Below are 23182 nucleotides of genomic sequence, written 5' to 3' on the forward strand. Positions count from 1 at the left end.
TTATTCATGAGAGACACACAGAGAGAGGCAGAGACACAGGCAGAGGGAGAAGCACGCTCCAAACAGGGACTCCAGGATCATGCCGTGAGCTGAAGGCAGATCCTCAACCGCTGAGCCCACCCAGGCATCCCTAGGTAACAATTCTTGATACTAAAATTTTCCTTTGAAATAACATATATGGTTTCTGCCTTCTGACTGATATGGGGAGACAAACCATATACTAACAAAATAAGAAAATATATGGTATTTCAGATGGTGCTACAGGTTACAGAGAAAGAGGAAAACAGAGATAGGCATAGAGAGTGTGGGATTGAAGGATGGCAGCTTGCAATTTTACACGGACAGTGGAGAAGAAGTCAGAGAAAAAGACACCGTACTGAGACTACACAACGGACTCTTCAGCCCCAATTCCAGCTGAAATGTTGAGACAATGTAAAAATTGGGCTCAACCTGCATCATTCAAGTGGAAAATTCTCTATCCAAATCCAAAACCTCAAAGGAATTATCTTCTAGGGTTTTAAGGCAAGTAGGATGAGAATATTGTGAGGAAAGATAAGCTGATCTCCAGATCGCCCACTGCTTTCTCTCCGTCTTCCTTCCCTTCACTTCTGGGACTTTGAAGGGTGGTAAGCAGGGAAATGACAAGTTTTTCCAAGCTCTGTCTATAAGGAAGGTAATATTCATTCATTCTTCCATTAATTAATTAATTAATTCATTCATTCATTCATCACTTAGTAAACGTATTTTGAGCACCTCCTATCTGCCTAGCACTGTCCTAAACACTCTGGAGGGTGTGAAGTAGAAGACGTGGTACCTATCTGTCTTCAGAGGGGTTACAGTCTAGTGGGAGGCGTTATGGGAACTAAGACAATTGTGCAAATAAGTATGATTCAAAGCTAAGAAAGATAATGAGCAAGCTGGATAACAAAATATGAATTCTAAAGATTCTAACAGATGGAAATGTTGGCTTGACTTGAACAAGAGGAAATATCCAATTCAGTTCGAGTAGACATTATTGGGCAGCAACTCTAAAAAATAAGGCATGGGTCTGAAACGGGGATGAATTTGGAGATCAGGCCAAAGTAGGATCATTGCAGCAGGAGATGGGTAAAAGCTATTTCTGCTGTGGAAGGCAAGGGATCCAGAGCCTTAGTTCTGCAGGGCATGAGAGGAATGCATCATGGACACACAAAATCTATTTGTTGACTTGAATTCATATTTGCTCCAGGCTAGGAATACACAGAGGAATAAGACGGTAGCGAAGACCAACAGCAGTTATACGAAATGAAGGTGCTGAGCAATAAAGGAGAGAGACTTTCTTGCCTGGGAGGTTAAGAATATCACAGCCGCAGAGGGGCAAGCTGATGGATGAATAGATTTTTTTTTTCTAGGCAGTCAAGAAAGAGGAAATTATTCCAGTCATAGGAAATATGTGTAAAGACACAGAGGTGTGGAAATAAGGGACACTCTGGAAGTGAGCAAGCAGTTAAGCATGCTGGAACCAGGGGATATGTAGAGATGTGTTAGGACTTGGGGCTTAAAAGTTGGAGGGCACTCAGTCATGACCTTGGGGTGTTAGGCTCAGGAGGTAGGCATGAGGCCAACCTGCCAATAACATCTAATCACCCACCAATTCCTAGAGCTGACTTGCTACAAATTCTAACTCTAACCTCGAGGTGATAAGGAATGAATGAAGGATGCTGACGGAAGTGGTATATTAGCTGGAGTGAGGAAGGAACACAGAAGTGGTGAGATTCAAGGGACCCAGTAAATAACCCACTGCTTCCCACCCAAGTCTGAATGGTTTGCAAAATGGAACAAAAACCATATGAAGACAAAAATATCACCCTTTCTGCAGATGAAGTCGATATGGAAGAATGATCAGAATAGGATGATGCATGTACATCACAGTGGTCAGGGAACGAAATTACTCTGCTTAATCAGCCCAGGATCAGGTGTTCTGACCCAAACGGACCACGTGTGAGACAGGCATATTCTTTCACAAATTTGGACTCCTTTTACCAAAAACAGAAGGATGGGTCCTGAGCAGCAACCATGTCCACTCCCTACGTGTGTGTGTGTGTGTGTGCGTGTGTAACGACTCATATCCCACACGATCCCTTTACGTATAGTCGATCATGCTGCTATGATGAGAAAAAGTTGAAGGAAACTCCGAATTCCGATGTTGCTTTAAGCAAGCCACTTGCTCTTTCTGGATCTAAAATGCTCTCTCTCCATAACCAAATACCATAAAATAAGAATCCTCTTGGCCCATTCCCTGCTTTAGGAATGTTGAGCTTATAAATGAGGTCATGTCTGCCAAGTGCTATGATCTCCTTGAAGACAAATTCTGCACAAGTATGTAGGATTATTAGCCAAATTGCTCAAAAACTAGTCTGTGCATGAATGCATTAGAAGGCAAACAGGACCAGGGGCGAATAATAGGACTCACCATTTCCAAGGGCCACTTGATTCCTTTGTTTCCGTGACGTGCAACACCTCCCAGTTACCTCTTCTGAACATCCATACTGCCAGGGGGGACAGTTTTAGCCAACTTAGGCTCCCTGGAATGATGGGTTAAAACATTTTTAGAGCAAAGCCAGCAGGATGCCAAGCAACTGCCACATTAGAGGAGGTTTTTTTCAGGAAGATAATTTAAAAGAAATCCTGTGTGGGTTTCAAATACTGATAGTTAAATACAAAGCCATTCATCAAGGTTCTTACATGCATAAATTGAAAGCAATCCGGAGTTCAATGAAAAAGGGAAAGGGCTCTTTTATATTTGATTTCATAAGGAGGAGGAGAGGAGGAGGAGGAGGAGGAGAAGGAGGAGGACTTTCTTTCTGGTCTTTTCTTTTGCCGCTTAGAAATTATGGATTTGAGGAGCGCCTGGATGGCTCAGTTGGTTAAGCATCTGCCTTCAGCTCAAGTCATGATCCCAGGCCTGGCATGGAGTCCCTAATCAGGCTCCCTGCTCAGCAGAGAGTCTGCTTCTCCTTTTCTTTCTCCTTCTGCTTCTCTCCCTGCTTGTGTTCACATGCTCTCTCTCTCTCAAATAAATTAATAAAATCTTTTAAAAAAAGAAATTATGGATTTGAGATCTGAAAAGGGCCTTAGAAGTCAGCCTAGCCACCTCCCCCTTCCCTTTTTCAAATAACATATCGATGATGAGGATCAGTGAGGTAAACTAAATTTTCTGAGCTTACACAGTCCATTGGCGACATAGTAGGGACTAGGGCTCAGGTGTCCACCTCCTGGTTTGGTATTCTTCATATTCAATTATCCTGTCTCCCAGTCTTAGGAGCTTGTGCAAGCCACTTTGCCTCTGAGAGCCCAGCTGTCTCATCTATAAATGTAACTAGACTCTAAACTAACTAAAGAAAAAGGCAACTGGAGAATAAGACCTCTTTTTTTTTTTTTTTAATGATAGTCACACACACACAGAGAGAGAGGCAGAAACATAGGCAGAGGGAGAAGCAGGCTCCATGCACTGGGAGCCCGACATGGGATTCGACCCCGGGTCTCCAGGATCGCGCCCTGGGCCAAAGGCAGGCGCCAAACCACCCAGGGATCCTGAAAATAAGACCTCTTGATGGACCTTCTAGTTTTCAATCAACCAGTTCAGAAATAAAGACCTAACAGTAAGTAATGGAAGACCAGTCAAAACTAATTTAAACAAATAAAAGTTTTATTTTCCTCTCATTACAGGAAGTCAGGAGGTAGACCCAATAGCTGGGTTTAGTTTCATGATGCCATGACGGACCCAGCAACCCTTCCTTTCTATATCCTCATACTTAGTATTGCCATCTTATTCTCATTACTGTTGCCTCGTGGTTGCAAGAAGGCTTCTGCAGTCCAGATGTCACATTCTCTCCGAAACTTTCATTTAATACTTTTAAAATACTAAATAGGTAACAAGGTTCTTCACTCTTACAGTCATGTTAGCTATAGTTCTGTAGATCTTCCTATCAAACTGAGGAAGACCATTCTCTTCACGGTTGATGAGAGCTTTTCGGTTTAAATCATGAATGAGTGTTGAGTTTTGTCAAATGTTTTTTTTTTCTACGTGGATTGAGATAGTGTGAATCATACGAATTGTCTCCTATACACCATTTATGTAATGAATAACATCAACTGATTTTTAAAAGGTTGAACCAGCCTTGCATTTTTTTAAAGATTTTATTTATTTATTCATGAGAGACACAGAGAGAGAGACAGACAGACAGACAGACAGACACAGGCAGAGGGAGAAGCAGGCTCCACGCAGGGAACCGGATGTGGGGCTTGATCCCGGGTCCCCAGGATCACACCCTGGGCCGAAGGCGGCACCAAACCGCTAAGCCACCCGGGATGCCCCAGCCTTGCATTTCTTGAAGCAATTCCACTTGGTTAACCTGTCATACTTTTTCTAGATATTGCTGGATTTGATTTGTCAATATTTTGTTAGAATTTTTGCACCTGTACTCATAAAAGAAATTGATGTGTAATTTTCTTTCCTTTCTGTTTCTTGTCATCAGGATCATTTTGACCTTATATTGTGAGTTAGGAAGTGTTCCCTTCTCCTCAATTTCTCTGAATTTATATAAGATTTATATAAGATTGGTAATTTATATAAGATTTCTTAAAAGCTTGATAAAATTTGCTTTTTTTCCCTAACTTTTTAAAAAATTTCTTTAAAGCTTTTATTTATTTATTCATGACAGCAGAGAGAGAGAGAGAGAGAGAGAGAGAGAGAGACGCAGAGACACAGGCAGAGGGAGAAGCAGGCTCCATGCAGGGAGCCTGACGTGGGACTCGATCCCGGGTTTCCAGGATCACGCCCCGGGTGGAAGATGATGCTAAACCACTGGGCCACTGGGGCTCCCCTAACTTTTTTAAAAAATTTATTTATTACTTATTTTAGACAGAGAACACACATGAGCTAGAGAGGAGCAGAGTGGGAGAGAGAGAGGGAGGGGGAAAGAATCTCTAGCAGACTCCCTGCTGAGCATGGAGCCTAGTGACAGGGCCTGATACCACAACCCTGAGATCGTGACCTGAGCCAAAACCAAGAGTTGGACGCTTAACTGACTGAGCCACCCAAGCACCCTTCTTATACTAACTGCTTAAGGTAGAAACTTAGTTAATTGATTTCAAATATTTTTTCATTATAACATCTTCTTTATCCATTCACTTGGCTATTTTCATATTTTGGCAATAGTAGACATTGTTGCTATAAACATTGTGTGTGTGTATCCCTTGAAATTAGTATATTTTTTTATTCTTTGGGTAAATACCTAGTAGTGTGATTGCTGAATCAGGGTAGGGTAGCTCTATTTTTAACTTTTTGAGAAACCTCCATACTGTTTTCCAGAGTGGTTATACTACTTTGCATTCCTACCAACAGTGCAAGAGGGTTCCCCTTCTCTTACATCCTTGCCATCACTTGTTCCTGTATTATTAATTTTAGCCATTCTGACAAGTGTGAGGTGGTACTTATCATAGTTTTGATTTGTATTTCCCTGATGATGAGTGATGGTGAGCATCTTTTCATGTGTCTGTTAGCCATCTGTATGTCTTTGGAAAAATGACTATCCGTTTCTTCTCCCTTTTTTAATTGGCTTATTCACTTTTTTGGGTGTTGATTTTTATAAGTTCTTTATATACTTTAGATACTAACCCTTTATCAGATATGCCATTTGCAAATATCTTCTCCCATTCCATAGGTTCCTTTTAATTTAGTCGATTATTTCCTTCGCTGTGAGAAGCTTTTTATCTTGATGAAGTCCAAATAGTTTATTTTTGCTTTTGCTTCCCTTGCCTCAGGAGATGTACCTGGTGATAGGTTGCTATGGCAGATATCAAAGAGGTTACTGCCTGTGTTCTCTTCTGGAATTTTAATGGTTGAATCATTAGATTGTACACCTGAAACTAATATTACCTTGGTTGTAAACTAGAATTTACATTAAAACGTAAGGGGAACCCTGGGTGGCTCAGCGGTTTGGTGCCTGCCTTTGGCCCAGGGCGTGATCCTGGAGTCCTGGGATTGAGTCCCACATTGGACTCCCTGCATGGAACCTGCTTCTCCCTCTGCCTGTGTCTCTGCCTCTCTCTCTGTGTCTATCATGAATAAATAAATAAAATCATTTAAAAAATTAATTAAAACTTAAAAAGAAGTAAAGTTGTAAATATGTTGAGTGAAAATGCCTAGTTCTTCTTAGATTTTTTTTTTAAGATTTTATTTATTTATGAGAGACATAGAGAGAGGCAGAGACACAGGCAGAGGGAGAAGCAGGCTCCATGCAGGGAGCCTGAATCGAGGGGACTCGATCCCCGGTCTCCAGGATCACGCCCTGGGCTGAAGGCAGGCTCTAAACCACTGAGCCACCCAGGTATCCCCTCTTCTTAGATTTTCAAGTGCTATTTTCCATAATCCTTGGGAGCACAAAGGAAAGGTAATCGAGGTGTGGTAAGCACACTGTGGCTGGCTGACTACCAGAGCAGCTACCACGGGCGGTAATGAGGCTGCACTACCCCTTACTCCTGCGACACCACGGTCACTTTTGGCAAGGACCGCTCCCAGGCTCACTGGCACAGCTCTGCACTGCGCGCCAGTCATCCCGGCGCAGGCCCCGCCCCCGGCGCAGGCCCCGCCCCCGGCGCAGGCCCCGCCCCCGGCGCAGGCCCCGCCCCCGGCGTGCGCGCTCCCGGCGCGGGTGGTGACGCGCAAGGGCCGGCGCCGGGTGGCCGCTCGGCTCCCGGAAAGGACCGGCGCCTCCAGGAAGCCGGGTCCGTGTTGCAGCCGCCGCGCCGCGCCGCGCCGCGGTGTCCGTGATGCCCTCCACTCGCAGCTTCCCGTCGCCGGGAGTCCCGGCCGCCGAATCGGGCGCTGCCGAGCAGGTGAGGCGGCCTTACCGGCGCGGATGAGGAGAGGGCGGGGAGGCTGCCGGCCGGGCTGGGACGGTCGGAGTGTGGGGCCGGCGTGGCGGCGAGGGCCGCGGACGAGCGCCCCCGGCCCCTCCTGGCGGTCTTGCCCGCGTCCGCGCAGCCCCCGCCGCCCGGGCCGCGCGGCCACATCCGGGCGCCCCGGAGGTCAGCCCCCGGGACCCCGGGCGGCAGGTGCTCTCCCCCAGCCCCGGGCCGGAGAAACTGGCGTCGTGCTGTGGCGCCTCCCCCGGTGACCGGCGGCTGGATTTTCCCTCGCTCCCTCGCGGCGTGGGCGGGTCTGGCCCCACCGGGAGGGACCTGGCCGGGGAGAGGGGATGCTGGACCGACTGGTTCTTGCCTGCCGGCCCGTCCGAACACTGGGGCTTTCAGCCTCGGTCTTGCTGTGCTCTGCTTTTACCAAGTTTCATGCTTTAGATTGCTCCTTGGACAAATGGAACTACTTGGGCAGTACAGTGATAGAGCAGCGTTTCTCAAACCCGAGTGATGCGTGGACACCTTTTAAGGGGACGGGTCTCATTCTCTCGAATATGCCCCAGAACTCGCAGGGGTCCTCGGACCCCATTTCGATGAACGCTGGGGCAGGGCATTTTCAGGGAGCATTTATCAGGAAAGAAAAGAGATGCTTTACAGATCTGGGACTCCAGTGCTAGAAGATAAACTAGAAATTATTATTATTTTTTTATAAACTAGAAATTATTAAAGAATTCTAAATTAGAGACTCAGATCGCTAGTTTAATTTCACATGTCTGCCTTTACCGTGTCTCGATTTGCATAATGAAAATTTTCCAGCCTCGGAGGTTTAAAAGAATCATATTTTTGTGTTATCTTGTGTTTGCTGTTACCTAGTTTTTTGTTTTTTTTGTTACCTAGTTTTTGTATTAGGTTTATTCAGTTTGACACATAGCAGAATTTTAGAATGGGGTGCTAATTTGCATTAGTAGTTTAATGATTTCTTTGTGTTTAACCTTAACATTGATTTTATCACTTTTGTTTGTTGCATATTGTATCTCTGGTTTACATTCTTCCAGGTGTAATAGGAAGGCTTGATCTCAACTCCTGTGTCTATAGTCTAGAAAGAAGAAAAAAAAAAAAAGTAAAGTTGATCTAAGGATTTATATGTATATATATTTTTAAAGATTTTATTTATTTATTCCTGAGACACACAGAGAGAGGCAGAGACACAGGCAGAGGGAGAAGCAGGCTCCATGCAGGGAGCACTACGTTGGACTCGATCCTGAGACTCCAGGATCAGGCCCCGGGCTGAAGGCGGCGCTGAACCGCTGAGCCACCCAGACTGCCCAGGATTTATATTCTATACATATTTATTCAGCATGTTTATTTAAAATAAACTGCAGTTGGAGTGCCTGCCTGCCCCAGTCACTAAAGCATGCAGCTCTTGATCTCAGGGTCATCAGTTCAAGCCCCATTTTGGGCATGAAGCCTACTTTAAAAAAAGAAAACATTAAATAAAATAAACTACACTTGAGTAAAGAGAAGATTCAGAATGTGGGAAAACAATAGAAAGTAAAACAGGTTAAATCTTGTCAAAGAAAAATATTGGACCAGGGCTTTGAAAGAAGTGTAATATCAAGAGTAGGACATACTAGGAGAAGTGATATTAGTAAAGGCCAGAGGCAAGAATGAGAAGAGTGTATGTGGGCAACAAGGGACCCACCTCACTAGAGCAGAGAGATGTTATTTGGGGCTGAGGAGAGAAAAAGTTGATAAAATTAGATGGTACCAGTTGATGAACATTAAGGTTTCAGATGCTACACAGGAAGTTGGTGTTGAGCCATAGTCTTCAGAAGTTTCTTGAGCTGATCATATTTTGAAGGTAGCATTTTACACAGGTATTTCTGTAGTGTGGTGTTGAGAGTAAAGGTCGAAGGTAGGTGATCTACCTAGAATCTGTCCTGAAGTAGTGATGTCTGCTGTGGTGATTTTAGATGTGTGAACTAACTGTGATGTTTGAAAAAGATTTGTCAGGCCCCAATGAATGATAAAATATCATTGCAAATAAACAGGATTGAAGGTTAAGAACCAGGTGACCCCAGTCAATAGTGATACCTCTCTTAGGCCTGGAGAATTTGGAAGGTGGTCATAGTTTCTGCCAAAAGATTGTGACCCCAGACTTGGATTAAACACGTTGCAGTAACAGGGTGTCAGTAAGCTCAGGATGTGGAATTGGAACCTGAGGAAAGTCAGAGTTGCAGATTTCAGAAACTGCAGAAGGGATGCAGGACAAGTGTGACCAGAAAAAGGTCATTTAAAATAAGGACCAGGGAAGCCCCCGTAACTCAGCGGTTTAGTGCCGCCTTCCGCCCAGGGCCTGATCCTGGGGTCCTGGGATCGAGTCCCACGTCGGGCTCCCTGCATGGAGCCTGCTTCTCCCTCTGCCTGTGTCTCTACCTCTCTCTCTCCCTCCCTCTCTCTCTCTCTCTCTCTTTCTCAAGAATAAATAAAATAAAATCTTTAATAAAATAAAATAAGGACCAGAATTTTGCAAATGAATAAAGGTAGGAGGAACTTTGAATAGGACTCGTTATTCAGAAATAAAAATTTTTAAAATAAATATTGGAGAAAATTGGCCAGCCCCAGATGGCTTAGCGGTTTAGTGCCATTGTTGGCCCGGGGTGTGATCCTGGAGACCAGGGATCGAGTCCCGCGTTGAGCTCTCTGCATGGAGCCTGCTCTTCACCCTGCCTGTAACTCTGCCTCTCTTTCTCTCTGTGTCTCTCATGAATAAATAAATAAATAAATAAATAAATAAATAAATAAATAAATAAATAAAATCAATCTTTAAAATGAAAAAATAAAAAAATACTGGATAAAATGTAGATCATAAGTGCAACTAAGAGCATTCTTCTTGAAACAAAGAATGAATTGTTATTTTAATGTCTTTCCCCACAACTGAGTGAAGCATAGCATCCTGCTCTTTGCTTTGGCTTCTCACTCTCCCAAGACAGGTGTTTCTTTTTCTTTTTTAAGATGTATATATTTATTTGAGAGAGAGAGCACACATGCACAGAAGGAGGAGGGGCAGAGTGAGAGAATCTCCAGCTGACTCTCTGCCAAGCCGGGAGCCCACCTCAGGGCTCCGCCCCACTACCCATGAGATCATGACCTGAGCCAAAACCAAGAGTTGGATACTCAACCTACCAGGCCACCCAGGCGCACCAATAGTTGGTTCTTACAAAGTTCTGCCTAAGTGTTTGTGGACCTCTATGATTATTCAAGGTCCTCTTGTAATCTTGATATTTAGATCATTCTTTTCTTCATGTCATCTTACCTTTTCTTACTCAGAGGTCTATCTAGCTGTTCCAGAGTCTCATTTGTCTATGATTTTGTTCTTGTGATTTGAGAATTTGCTAATAATGTCTGTCTCGTTGAGTGCTGCATTTTTCACCAGAAGAGCCATTTCACTTTGCAGTTGATTTAAGTTGTTTTTACATACAACAGGACCAACAGTGAGAAACTGCCAGACATTGAACCATGACCACTAGAGACCACTAGCTTCTCTCCACCAGAGAATATTCAGCTAAGGAGGGCCCCCCACTAGCTGAAACCTTGAGTTAATACATCTCTCTGGTGGTAGGTCTAACACAAGTTAGGCCTTTTAAAAACATGGCAGTTTTATGTAACATTAGAGTTTGCCTTCATAAACCCTGGTGCCAAAATTCTTAGCCACAAATACAATTGGAGTTTACATTTTGAGATCAAATTACCATATTGCTGACTCTGGGTAATATTCAGCCATACTTTTGTCCTAAAACAAAGTAATTGCTTCAGCAGTTTATAAGCTGTCCTATTTTCCTCTGTCTTTAACCACAAATGTTGTCATTTAGAAAAATATCTATTTATCCTTTTTGTCAAAATCCTCGCATATCTCAAAAAAAAGTTCTGAGACAAACATCAGATTAAATAACGTTTACCAAGTTTGCTACGATTGTTCTAAACAGAGCAACTTCCTTGAAAAATGTTCTCTTTTCCCTTCTTCCATTGAAAGGGTACCTCTCACCTCCAAGAATCTTCCTGTTCCCTAGCCTCGTTGTGCTCTTCTACAAACTGTTACAGCAAGAGTCTGGATAATTTAACATTGCCTTCTGTTGTTCTCTTGTTTTCTGGGTATTGGAATTTTTTCTGTAACCAGTCTGGAAACTCCTTGAAATCTGGAGCCACATTTGTTACTCCTCTGTGCCCTTCATATAGCCTTCAGGCACACATCATTGGAGATCTTTCTTCCCCCAGGACCTTGACTTTAAGCTGTTAACTAGAACATTCTTTTCTTTTGTTCTTAGTTCAGCTATAACATAATTATTGATTTTTCAAAATGTTCAGAGTCAAATTCCTATGTCACAGTTTTTAAATAGGCTTTCTTGAGGTATCCAGAAGAGGATTTGATGCTAGAAACTGGAGATTCATCAGTTGAATCTTGTTAAAAATAGTTGTGTCTCTTCTGCTGATAAAATTAATGTATGCCCTTTAAGAAAAGCAAGCCTAAGGAAGAAAATAGATGATCCGTTAATCCACTACTTAGCAATAACCAACCACTGTTGAGATTTTGGTTTCTGTCCTTCCATTTCCCCACTCTATATATGGTATGTTTTTTTCACTTACTATATCATGGATATCTTTCCATGTCAATAAATACAGATCTGCATCATCACTTTTAATAGTCATATCATGTTCCACTGCTGCAGAAATGGACCATGTGTAATCTATCCCAACCCCTATAATGCACATTGGTAGCCATGTTACGCTGTTATACCCAATACTATCATGAATTTCTTTACACATATTTTAGTGAATTTACCCTATTATTCCCTAAGATTGAATTTCTGTGTGATAGAGCACAGAGTAAGCATGTTTAGTATTTTCATATATGTTATCCATATGCCCCCAGAGGTTAATACCTATTAAGATTCTCTGCAACAGTACTCCCCTTTGTTAGCTAAGTATTGTCAGACTTTAATCTCCACCAGTCTGAGAGTGAAGTCTTATTTTTCTTTATGTTTCTTTAAACATAAAGAAGTGAAGTATATCAAGATAACTACTTGATAAAAACACCTGAAAATTCTTTTAAACATCTCAGTAATTGACATCTTTTTCTTTTTTGTGTAAATTTTTAAATTACAGTATCATTTGTCCCAAGTTCTTGGTACATGGTACAATAAGGATACCATTTTGAAACCTGAACTAATTAAAGTGATTTTCCCTCTTTGTCAGGTAGGCATTTCTAATACTTTTTACTGTAAGTGTGTGAGTGTGTGTGTGCGTGTGTGTTTATCCCCTCTACTGCATTATAACTGATTTCAGGGGACGCCTGCCTTCAGCCCAGGGCGTGATCCTGGAGTCCCGGGATCAAGTCCTGCATCGGGCTCCCTGCAGGGAGCCTGCTTCTCCTTCTGCCTGTGTCTCTGCCTCTCTCTCTCTCTCTCTCTGTGTCTCTCATGAATAAATAAAATCTTAAAAAAAAAGAGAGAGAACTTATTTCAGAGCTGGATCCATACCTGATTCATCTTTATATCTCCTATTCCCAGCCATCCATGAAGCAGATAGTGCTTGCTCATCACTCCTGTGACAGGCACTGGTCACTGGAGAAACAGAAGACTAAGAGGCTGCCTCTGCCAATGAGAGGCTTGCCATGTAATAAGTCAACTACCAGTATAATCCTGTAGCCAACTACTGTGATGAGCAAACACTCTGGGGACATGAGAACTAGGGATGCTTTCACAGAAGAATTGTGCCTGACTTGTGTCACAGGGAATACATAGGAACACCAACAGATGGACCTGAAAGAGAGGCATTCTAAAAAGGCAGAGGAATGTGCGGCATTTCAGTGACTCGCTGCTTGTATTTAGTATGGCTAAAGCATAGGGTACATATCTGTCTAGTCTGTCGGGATAGGACTAGAAAGACCGGGACAGGATCAGTGTTGTCTAATGCAGAAGCTCCAGGTGGCTGTTGAGTACTTGAAATGTGGCTAGTGCAACTGCGGAACTGCATTTTTCTTTTTAATTGCTTTAAATAGCCACATATGCAGTGGCTACCCTATTGAACAGCACAAGACTAAAAGACCATGAGAGCCCTCCTTTATTACCCTAAGGAGTTAGGACTTCTTCCTGAGTGGGAGAGAAAAGTTGGGAGGTGGAAAAAAATGGGATGCTTGGGTGGCTCAGTCTGTTAAGTATCCGACTTGATTTCAGCTCAGGTCATCATCTCAGGGTCATGGGATCAAGCCTCACATCAGGCTCTGTGCTGAGAGTAGAGTCAGCTTGTCCCTTTCCCTCTGCTCCTACCCTACCCCTGTTTGAGCTCTCTCTCTCTCTCTCAAATAAAGAAATAAAATCTTAGAAAGAAAGAAAGAAAGAAAGAAAGAAAGAAAGAAAGAAAGAAAGAAAGAAAGAAAGAAAGAAAGAAAGAAAGAAAAAGGAAGAAAGAAAGAGAAAGAAAGGAAAAAAAGGAAGAAAAAAAGAAAAGTTGGAAGGTGAGGAGGTGTCAGGATTCCCGGTTGTTTTGGAAAGATCACTCTAGTGTATAAATCCTTAACCTTTTAGGCTCCCAGTTGTCTTTTTGCCAGACACTTTCCTAGGGGTTTTTTGGTACTGTGAATGCAGCAGTCAACCAAGCAGACAGAAATCTGGCCCCTTGTGGAGCTTGACGCATGAGCAAGAGAAATGCAAACACACACACACACACACATACACACACACACACACAGCATTTTAGAGGACAAGGATAATAGTATGGGTTTTCATGCTAGAATCTCTGTTTTTTTATATATGATCATTTTTTGTTGGCTGCATGGCCTTAGGCAAGTTACTTAGGCTCTCTGCCTCATCTGTGAAACGCTATACAAATAGTGTCTACCCTGTGGGTCATTAAAAGGAATAAATTAATATTTGTAAGTAACCAGGGCCTGGCACATAATAAGGTCTATATAACTAATAAATAAGTAAAAGCTAAGGGAAAAAAAATAAAGAAAAGAGATAGGTGGAGGGGACAGCTTGCAATGATAGATTGGGTGGCCAGACGAGTGACAGTGAATAAAAACCTGGAGTGGGGGTAGTGAGAAAGGGAGTTGCACAGGTGATTTCTAAACAGAGGGAGTAGCACGTTCAGAGGCCCGGAATCCAGACAGCACCTGGCATGTTTGAAGATAGCCACGGCACCAGTATGGCTGGTATGGGGTGAAAAGGGAAAGTGGATGATGAGATCAGAGCAGTGACAGGTGGCGAGGTCCTGTGGGCCACAAGAGTCAGAGTAAAGCCTTTGGCAGTGGAAGCCACTGAAGGATTTCAAGTAGGAGAGTGACAGGATCACAGACCTGAGCAGGGACGGGGTGAGTGTCAACTTCAGGTGAAGAATCTGTGCCTGAAGGTATTAGATAAAGAATTGGAGAGCCACTGGGTTGATGCTGCAGGTAGGAGACTAACTTATTAGACTGCTATTCTGATAGGCTAGGCAAGAGTTGAGAAGAGGAAGAGATTTTAGATAAACTGAGGTTAAAAAAAATGGGAGGAGGAGTCTGTAACAAACTGGCTGTGGAAGGTGAAGAAGAACAAGGGATCAGGCCTGGCTCCCTTGCTTCTGCTTTGAGCAGCTTGGTGGAATTGAGACTGAGACAGCAAAGTGAGACAGGATGAGGGAGAAGGGAGCAAGGACTGTGATATAAGCGTGTGGTTTTAGAAATGGTTTTCATCCAGTACTCAGATGGAGGTATTGGTAGGTGCTTGAAGATCTCTGTATCTGTAGCTCAGAAGAGAAGCCTGGGATGGGGAAAGAAGTTTTTCAGTGAACTGTTAATTGAAACCATCAGTGAGGCTGACCAGGAGCAGAGTCAGAGTTGGGAGAGAGCAGAGCCAAGCCAGGAAGAAGCTCAGGGCATGGGGGAGCAGACAGGCCTTTAGGAAGTAGATGTAGGGTGGAGGAAGGGAGTCCTGAGAAGGATCTGTTCAAAGGCTAGGAAGCCAGCAAAGGGAAACAGCTGTCTTGAGATGCCTGGAAGAGGTAAAGCAGCAATACCAAGGATGATGTCAGTCTTTGGATCCAGTAGATCAGAAGAAGGCCCTAGCTTAAGCCCCAGCTGTCCCTTGTTTGCTTTGTGATTTGAGGCCTCGGGGCTGAAGGAGTGAGACTCAGTAGCTGTGAGAACACCAGAGCTGACTAGGAACATAGTAACTTGCATGGTACTTTGTGCATAAGAGAGGTCTAACAGACATTTATCAGATGAGTCAGTATTTCAGATTGCTGTTGAGTGAATCATACCTCCTACCCCTGCCTACCTCCTACTTCTACCCTTAGTCTTCCTTAATTCAGTACCTACTTGATGACCTGGTATTTTGGTACTGATGGCTTTTAGGTAGCTACCACTAGCTAGCACCAGACTGTTAGCATCTCTTTTGATTTAGGCCTATATCCCTGACAATGTGAAATTGACTGAGAAGTGTGTTGCTCAAGATAAATCCTTATGACAGCTTCACTGCAAGGATCATGCACCAGATTTTGTGTGGTTGGATTTAAACACGTACTTGGGGGACACCTGGGTGGCTCAGCAGTTGAGCATCTGCCTTCATTCGGCTCGGCATGATCCTTGGGTCCTGGGATTGAGTCCCACACTGGGGTTCCTGCATAGAACCTGCTTTTCCCTCTTCCTGTGTCTCTGTGCCCCCCCCCATGAATAAATAAATAAATAAAATCTTCAAAAAACAACAACAACACATACTTTGTAAAAGAACATAGATGTCTTTTTGAATTGTGCCATCTTAGTGACTTTTCTCACTTTCTGGAACAGGAGGTCTGTAACTCCAGGAGGACCCCATTATGTCTGTAATGGTATATGAGGACTGACTCCTAGAACGTTGCCTGGTCTCTGACCCGTCAGCATGGGGAGGTGAGTGATGGTGTCTAATCACTGGCACTTGTAAAACCCAAGATTTTGGTGCCACAGAAACAGATATTGAAAGGAAAAAAAAATCTAGGTTCCAAGTGAAAAGGGTTCAAAGTTATGCTACACTTGTGTTTAATACCTTTGTTTTTCCAGGCCTCATTGGGGTGCCTGTTACAGAAAGTAGTTGTGCCAGATAGATTCTATGGGGCTTTTAAAGTAGTTTACTGTGAAGACACGTGTGTGGGAATCTGTGAGAGGCTGTACTAGCTGCAAGATAACTGTAAGCCTCAGAGGTGTGGGCAGGGGTTGGCAGCCTCTGTGGAAGTGGCCCAAGAACCCACATGGAGACTAGAAACTACAAGTGAACGCCATTGGGTTAGCAGGATATCTCCCCTTTCTGTGAGGTATTTTAGTCCAGGAAGCACCCTTTAAAGGGAAGAACGTAGAAATTAACCACAAAACTTTAACATCTACTCTAAAAGTAGCAAGTTTTTTTTTTTTTGTTTTGTTTTTAAGCCCCACAGTAATCCGTTATTCCTGGCATAAACAGAAGAAAAGTGTTTATTTGTTAAAATGTCTCAGGAATAATCCCAAAAACACAGGACATGCAAAACTCACTTTGTGCCTTTATTCTGAGGATGTTATTAAAGATCCTGATTTTCTCCCATTTTCTCACTGAATCATCAGGGAGAAATTTGCCTTGAAATTCAATGTTGAAAAAAGTCTTACTCCTCCTGAGCTGTTTATGTTTCTAATCTAATGGACAAGGTTTTGGCTACTGGGCAACTTTTACAGGGCCTTTCTTATTACATGTTTTTCCTTGTACTGAATTGTTTTTTTGGTTTCATCACCCTGAAACCTGAGTTCATTATAGATTTATAGATTTATTACATTGAATTTACTCGTCTCTGTCCTCTCTTTTTTATTTTTTTGAACAAAGCAGAGTACGAATAATAATCTACATACTATTGTCAGGAAAGGTAGAAAAACATAGATATGTCATAACCATCAGGGTGTATTTCTCATTCATGTAGTCTTATACTGAGTAAAATAGCAAAATAGCAATATGGAAGATGCTGGCATACAGATACCTCCCAGCAGGGGAATGAGTGGCCCCAGCCAGATGTCTTACTTTGAGATCAATTTAGGTGAGGAAAGTCCTCTTGGGAGCAGATTGCTTTAAAATCTGTTTTATTGGAATTTTAGGATTGGCATCTCCTGTCTATTTCCTGCTTCCTGGCATTTTAGCATCTCTCCAGTGGGGTGTCCGCGAATTCTGAATACCAATTTACGCCAGATTATTGTTATTAGCATTCTGGCTGCTGCTGTTTCGCTTTTATACTTTTCTGTTGTTATAATCCGAAATAAGTATGGGCGGCTATCCAGAGACAAGAAGTTTCAAAGGTAAGAGAAAATATCATTTCTTTTCTAGATGGGGTGCCATACCTTCAATTTTACAGCTTCAAGACTTTGGGGATTAGATTGGAATTTGAGGAGCATGTGGCTGTAGGAATCTGTACTGACTACAGCGTGGCATGCAAAATTAAACTGTTTGAAACTGTTTAATCATTAGCCACCAAATCCGCATTGTAAGAGGATTTAAACATAAGCTTCTCCTGTGATATCTGTTAAGCTGATTTTTCAGTGAATGTCAGTTGTTTGGGAATAGTTTTGCTTCTCAGAACTTCTTTGAACTTCTTAAAAGGAATGATTATGTATCTGATTTAGATTATCTTTATCACTATCAATTGTTTTGTTTTCTTTTGACTCTTTAATCATTTGGCAGTTGTAAAAATGTGATAGTGGATCAGCTTAGAATTCACTGATTTGGTGGTTATTTATTGCTTTTGCTCTGTTAAGGTTTGGGCAATATTCTCTGTCTCAGATAAAGCATATGTTCATTTTTCTAAACAAGGTACTTGGCACGAGTTACTGACATTGAAGCGACAGACACCAATAACCCCAATGTGAACTACGGTATCGTGGTGGACTGTGGTAGCAGTGGGTCTCGAATATTCGTCTATTGCTGGCCAAGGCACAACGGCAATCCTCATGATCTGTTGGATATCAGACAAATGAGGGATAAAAACCGAAAACCAGTGGTTATGAAAATAAAACCCGGTATGTAAAGGATAAATATCAATTGGTAACCAGGTTCTGTCCTTTATTCTCTGTCAGGTTTTCATGTCCTTCCCCCCGCTTTGCCCACAGCCATCGCCCTTCTCCAGAGCTCACGCCAGGACCTGATAATCGTTTCACTTTCTTCCCCCTCCTCTCTCCACCCCACATGAGGCGACTAACTCCTTGTAAAATAGCCAAAACCATGTCTGTCTTGTGTGTCCTGCAGCATTTATCACAGTGCCTTACTCATGTGTCTGTCTACTCAGGTGTTTGCTAGTTGACATTCATTATGGAGAGATTGTTTTTCCTCCTATTTGGTAGTCGTTGATCTCTATCCCTAACAACAGGGTAATTTCAGATAATTCTTGGATATCTGTACTCTAAAACATTGTTATTAAAAAATAAAAATAAAAAAATTAAAAAAAATAAAACATTGTTATTATCTTTTCCCCCGCATTTTTAAAAAGTGCTCCAATATGGGCAGCCCGGGTGGCTCAGTGGTTTAGTGCTACCTTCGGCCCAGGTTGTGATCCCCAGACCCTGGATCAAGTTCCACGTCGGGCTCCCTGCATGGAGCCTGCTTCTCCCTCTACCTGTGTCTCTGCCTCTCTCTCTCTCTCTGTCTCTCTCTCTCTCTCTCTCTCTGTCTCTCATGAATAAATAAAATCTTTAAAAAAATTTTTTTAAAGTGCTCCAATATATTTCCTTTTTTAAAAAAAATTTATTTACTTGAGAGGGAGCATGTGTGTGAGTAGGGGGAGGGGCAGAGGGAGAGAGAATCTCAAGCAGACTCCATGCTGAGCACAGAGCCCAATGCAGGGCTCAATCTTATGACCTGAGCCCAAATCAAGAGTCATACACTTAACTGTCTAATCTACCCAGGCATCTCCTCCCAATATATTTCTAATCATCTAGATTATTATTAAATGAGAATGACTGCAGAACTTAAAAGAGCTGATGTTATTATGTCAAGTATTTAAAGATGTCACAGTTTCTAAAACAGTGTGTTGTGTAAAATTGGGATTTGCTTTCTCCATTAAACAATTTAAGTCAGTGGTTCTCAACCTTTTTCTGTACATACATTATTTCCATGGGCATTGCCATTCTGTAAGAAGTATTAGAATCGGAAGGTGTCCAGGAGTACCTTGAATAGATATTTTATGTCTTGATAGTTAATAATCACTGATTTAAACAGTGGACCACATGGGTGTCTGGCTGGCTCAGTTGGTAGAGCTTGTGACTCTTGATCTCAGGGTCATGAGTTCAAGCCCCATGTTGGGTGCAGAGATTACTAAAATAATAAACTTAAAAAAATAAATAAAACAGTGGACCACAGATCCTCATAGAGATTCAGCACTTTTATTTCATCTTGCTAGGGTGTTAAATGGTACAATATTAAACCCAAATAACTCAAGGAATTTATCTTGTAAAATATTAGAGAATGTTTATAAAAAAATCACTTATTATCTATTTCAAATATGTAAATGAAAAGGTGGTTCAGTTTTAATATGATAAAATACCTGTCCTCATAAAATTGTTCCTAATAACATAGACTACGGGCTCTTTGAGTCCTCCCCATTCTTCATTGAATAATTTAGGCCCCACTTCCTTCTTCAGAAAACCCTTAGCAAGTTGATTGTTCTTTGATGCTTGGGCAGCTGGGCACTAGCATATTGCTCAGAAAATCCAGAACCTCTACCTCATTTCTCAGGTTAAAGAGAGGGAACTTAATCTGAATCTCTCATGTAAGCATTATTTTGATATTAGAGTACATTTCCATGAACAAAAATTATTCTTTTCTAGAAGTCTTAGTGAATGACTTTGAATTTTTAGTTTTTTATTCCATTCCTTAAAAAGTTTTTTTAAAGATTTTATTTGTTCATGAGAGACAGACAGAGGCAGAGACAGAAACAGGCTCCCTCTGGGGAGCCTCATGTGGGACTTGATCCCAGGATGGACCCCAGGATCACAACCTGAGCCGAAGGCAGATGCTCAACCACTGAGCCATGCAGGTGCCCCCTCATTCCTTCAATTTTGATGTATTCAAAATGTAGAAACATTTTCAGGATTAAAGTCATGTTGATTAAATTAAAAATTCACCAGAAGATTGAAAAATAAAGTTCTATAAAGCACATTGCATTTCATCTAGCTTCACATACCAGCTTCCATTAGTTATTAAATAAGATAAAATCTTTCATGCCTTGGAGTTGTCTTTTGGGACATCATCCCAAGGTATACACCAGAAACTCATTAAAATCAGGTTTAACATGGTTCTTTCTTATGCTACAGAAAGTATTTGAAATAGAAATTCAAGTACCTTTTTATAGCACTCCTCAGTCGTGAAGCCGGGACTCTCATGTGTAGCATTTCAACAAAGCTCTAGAATAATTTCCTTACTTAATAGATTCTGGGTAGGTTGGGGTTTGGTGTCTATCAAAACAGTATTGTTTGTGGAGTAAAAAAAAAAAATCTGGCTTTTGGTCTATTTTCTGCTGATTGCTCTGACAAATCACTTAACTTTCTGGATCCACAGTTTCCTAATCTGTGAAATGAGAAATGTTTGGACATCTAAAATGTGAAGTCTGGAAGACACCATTTGTGTGGGAATGGTCGAGGGATCACCAAGACTGGAGGGTAGGAGATGTTGCATCAGACTGCCAGAAAGGAGGAAGAAAAATGAAATGTGAGAGGAACCAGGGAGAGGCGATTAATGACACTCAGAACACATATTGGAGAGGGGATTTTATCCAGAATCCTAGCTTGGGCTGCTGGTTGGCTAGTGACGGTGGTCACTGATTGGCTAGTGATGGTGGTAAGAAGCAGTAAGAACAGATTTGCTGTGGAAGTTGAGCTCAGATTTGTATGTGTATATGTTGAGTTTGAGGGTTGGTGAAGACAAGTACATTGTCATGTCTAGTGGACAGTTACCACATACTGATCTGGAGTTTGGGAACAAGACTTGGTAGCTGCTGATGAGATTTGGAGATATGAGACACAAAGGTGATGGCGGCAGCCGTAGGAATGAGTGAGCTTGCCTGAGCAAAGTGGGAACATGTTCTTGAAGGCAGGTGCATGTGCTCATGTGCAATTGATCCCAATGTCTGACACATAGTTGCTCAAATGGTTCTCATTTCTTTGGAGACTGAGAGCATAAGCCTGAACATTTAATACCACTACTGTTCAAAAAGACTGTGGAAGTTCTTGCTAAGAGGGATACAGGAAAAACTAGGAAAGTGTGGTTTATAACTTGAATTTCTCTCAATTTAGCCACGTTGAAGAAACATAACTTATTAACTATCTACTTGTTAATGGAAGTGTCTTTTTTCGATAGGCATTTCAGAATTTGCTACCTCTCCGGAGAAAGTCAGTGATTACATTTCTCCACTTTTGAGCTTTGCTGCAGAGCACATACCACGGGCAAAGCACAAAGAAACGCCTCTCTACATTCTCTGCACAGCTGGAATGAGAATCCTTCCTGAAAGGTGATCCTCCAGAGGGCAGGCCAGGCCTGGATGGCCATGGTGGTGGTGGTGGTGGTGGTTTATTTCCCCCCTTCCTCTTTCTGTCCCTTTTCCTTCTCTTCCTCCTCTTCTATTATTACCACCAAAAGGAAGACATTAAAAATTCTTCAAATTCGAGATAGTACCAAAACTATTCTCTTAGCCAAAACTCACCAAAATCTCTTAATGTATTTGTTTATTACTATAAATAATAAACTACAAAGTAAACAGTAAAGTATAAACTATAAAGTTGTCATAAAAAAACTCATTTTCTATGTCATTAATTTAAGGATTGCAGTTGTAGTTTTACATCTAGGAATCACAGAATTCATACAACTCATGAAATTCCTAAAATAAAGTTTTATTCAGTGAATTCCTTTGGTTTTGAAATTTACTGTTTTCATATAGGATATACTGGAGCCATAGTTTTTGTTTTGTTTTATTTTGTATTTTCTTTTTTTAAAACAGAAAAATTTAGCACATATTTTGATATGCAAATTTTGGGGTTGTCTTACAGCCAGCAGAAAGCCATCCTGGAAGACCTTCTGACTGATATCCCCGTGCACTTTGACTTTCTATTTTCTGACTCTCATGCAGAAGTAATTTCAGGGAAACAAGAAGGTTGGTATATTGGTCTTCAACTTGAAATTTGGGAAGTTATTCCTTTAAGGCTCCCCCCCATTTTTCCCAGTGTATGCTTCACTAAATTACTTTTTGTATCTTAAAAATTAGGAAATCATAGCCTTGAAATATTATTTTTAAATAGCAAAATTAGTTTCTTATATGACTGGTCTTTATTATCCAAACATTAAGCCATTAAAAAAAATAGCTCAGTTTGTGTTCACCGTATTTAGGAAACATACATTGGATTCATTTTGATATAAAAGGTTTGTGTTCCTTGCCTAAGTTATATAGCTTCCTGGAATTATGATTACTGCATTGGAGTCTTCTGTTGATTTACTTACTATTCTTGACTTTGATACACTGAGAAAATATTATTTCTGTTTTCAAATAACTGATTCTACTTGAGAATGAAATGACAAGTCAGTGAGATATTATTTGGGGAATAGCTTGCTAGAAATGGTGACCAAAAGCATTTATTTCAAAGTCGTCTATCATTTCAGCAGATACCCTCTCTGTGAAAATAAAAACTGGGTGAAATTTAGATACTGCCATTGAGTTATTTACAGACAAGGGAGGAACACAGTTAGCTGCCATATGAGGTAGAGTCTTTGGTGCCATAAGGAAGGAAAGGAAAAAGGATCATGGGAGTTTGAGCTTTTTTTTCTTGCTAGGGATGTCATGAAACAAGTGACATTTGAACTGTGCCCCTAGGGATAGTTATAAGCATGCTGGAGCATGGCCAGGGTGGGGCTTTAAGAGAGCAGTAGGAAGTACCTTCTAAACAGGAAATGATTCAAGTCAGCATCAGTTAGAAAAGCTGTTCTATGGACAGAGGAACAAAAATATGTTAGTTTGAGCAAATTATAGCCCTTTTGAAAGGTGGTAGTGATGTGAAAAGTTGAACAGTTTTTGTGACGTTGGTGTCATGGCAGCGTGAGTTGTTCCTTATATGTCTCCCATTTGATTTAAACTAATAAAACACCCGTGACCCAGAAAAAACCACTCTAGATAGGATACCCAACAGATCCATCCTCTCAAAATGGGTGGCTTGAACCTCAGAGGAAGCTATGGAGCCAGGCAGGTGGTAGCCGGGGCAGCGGTAGTCCAACACAATTTTTCT

General features: G+C 41.7%; 1 protein-coding gene across 2 annotated transcripts in view; it reads left to right on the forward strand.

Annotated features, from left to right (window-relative positions):
- Positions 1-6682: 6682 nt before the first annotated feature.
- ENTPD4 (ectonucleoside triphosphate diphosphohydrolase 4) overlaps positions 6683-23182 on the forward strand; it is a 35718-nt gene continuing 19218 nt past the window's right edge. For both annotated transcript variants that reach the window (XM_025463085.3, XM_025463086.3), the window contains exons 1-6: positions 6683-6879; positions 15722-15820; positions 17024-17221; positions 17733-17938; positions 21270-21420; positions 21956-22059. In XM_025463085.3, the coding sequence (XP_025318870.1) occupies positions 15813-15820; positions 17024-17221; positions 17733-17938; positions 21270-21420; positions 21956-22059 (667 nt within the window). In that variant the 5' untranslated portion in view covers positions 6683-6879; positions 15722-15812. The remainder of the gene's footprint in view (positions 6880-15721; positions 15821-17023; positions 17222-17732; positions 17939-21269; positions 21421-21955; positions 22060-23182) is intronic.

The sequence above is a fragment of the Canis lupus genome, chromosome 25 (genome assembly GCF_003254725.2).
Source record: "Canis lupus dingo isolate Sandy chromosome 25, ASM325472v2, whole genome shotgun sequence".
Lineage (NCBI taxonomy): Eukaryota > Metazoa > Chordata > Mammalia > Carnivora > Canidae > Canis > Canis lupus.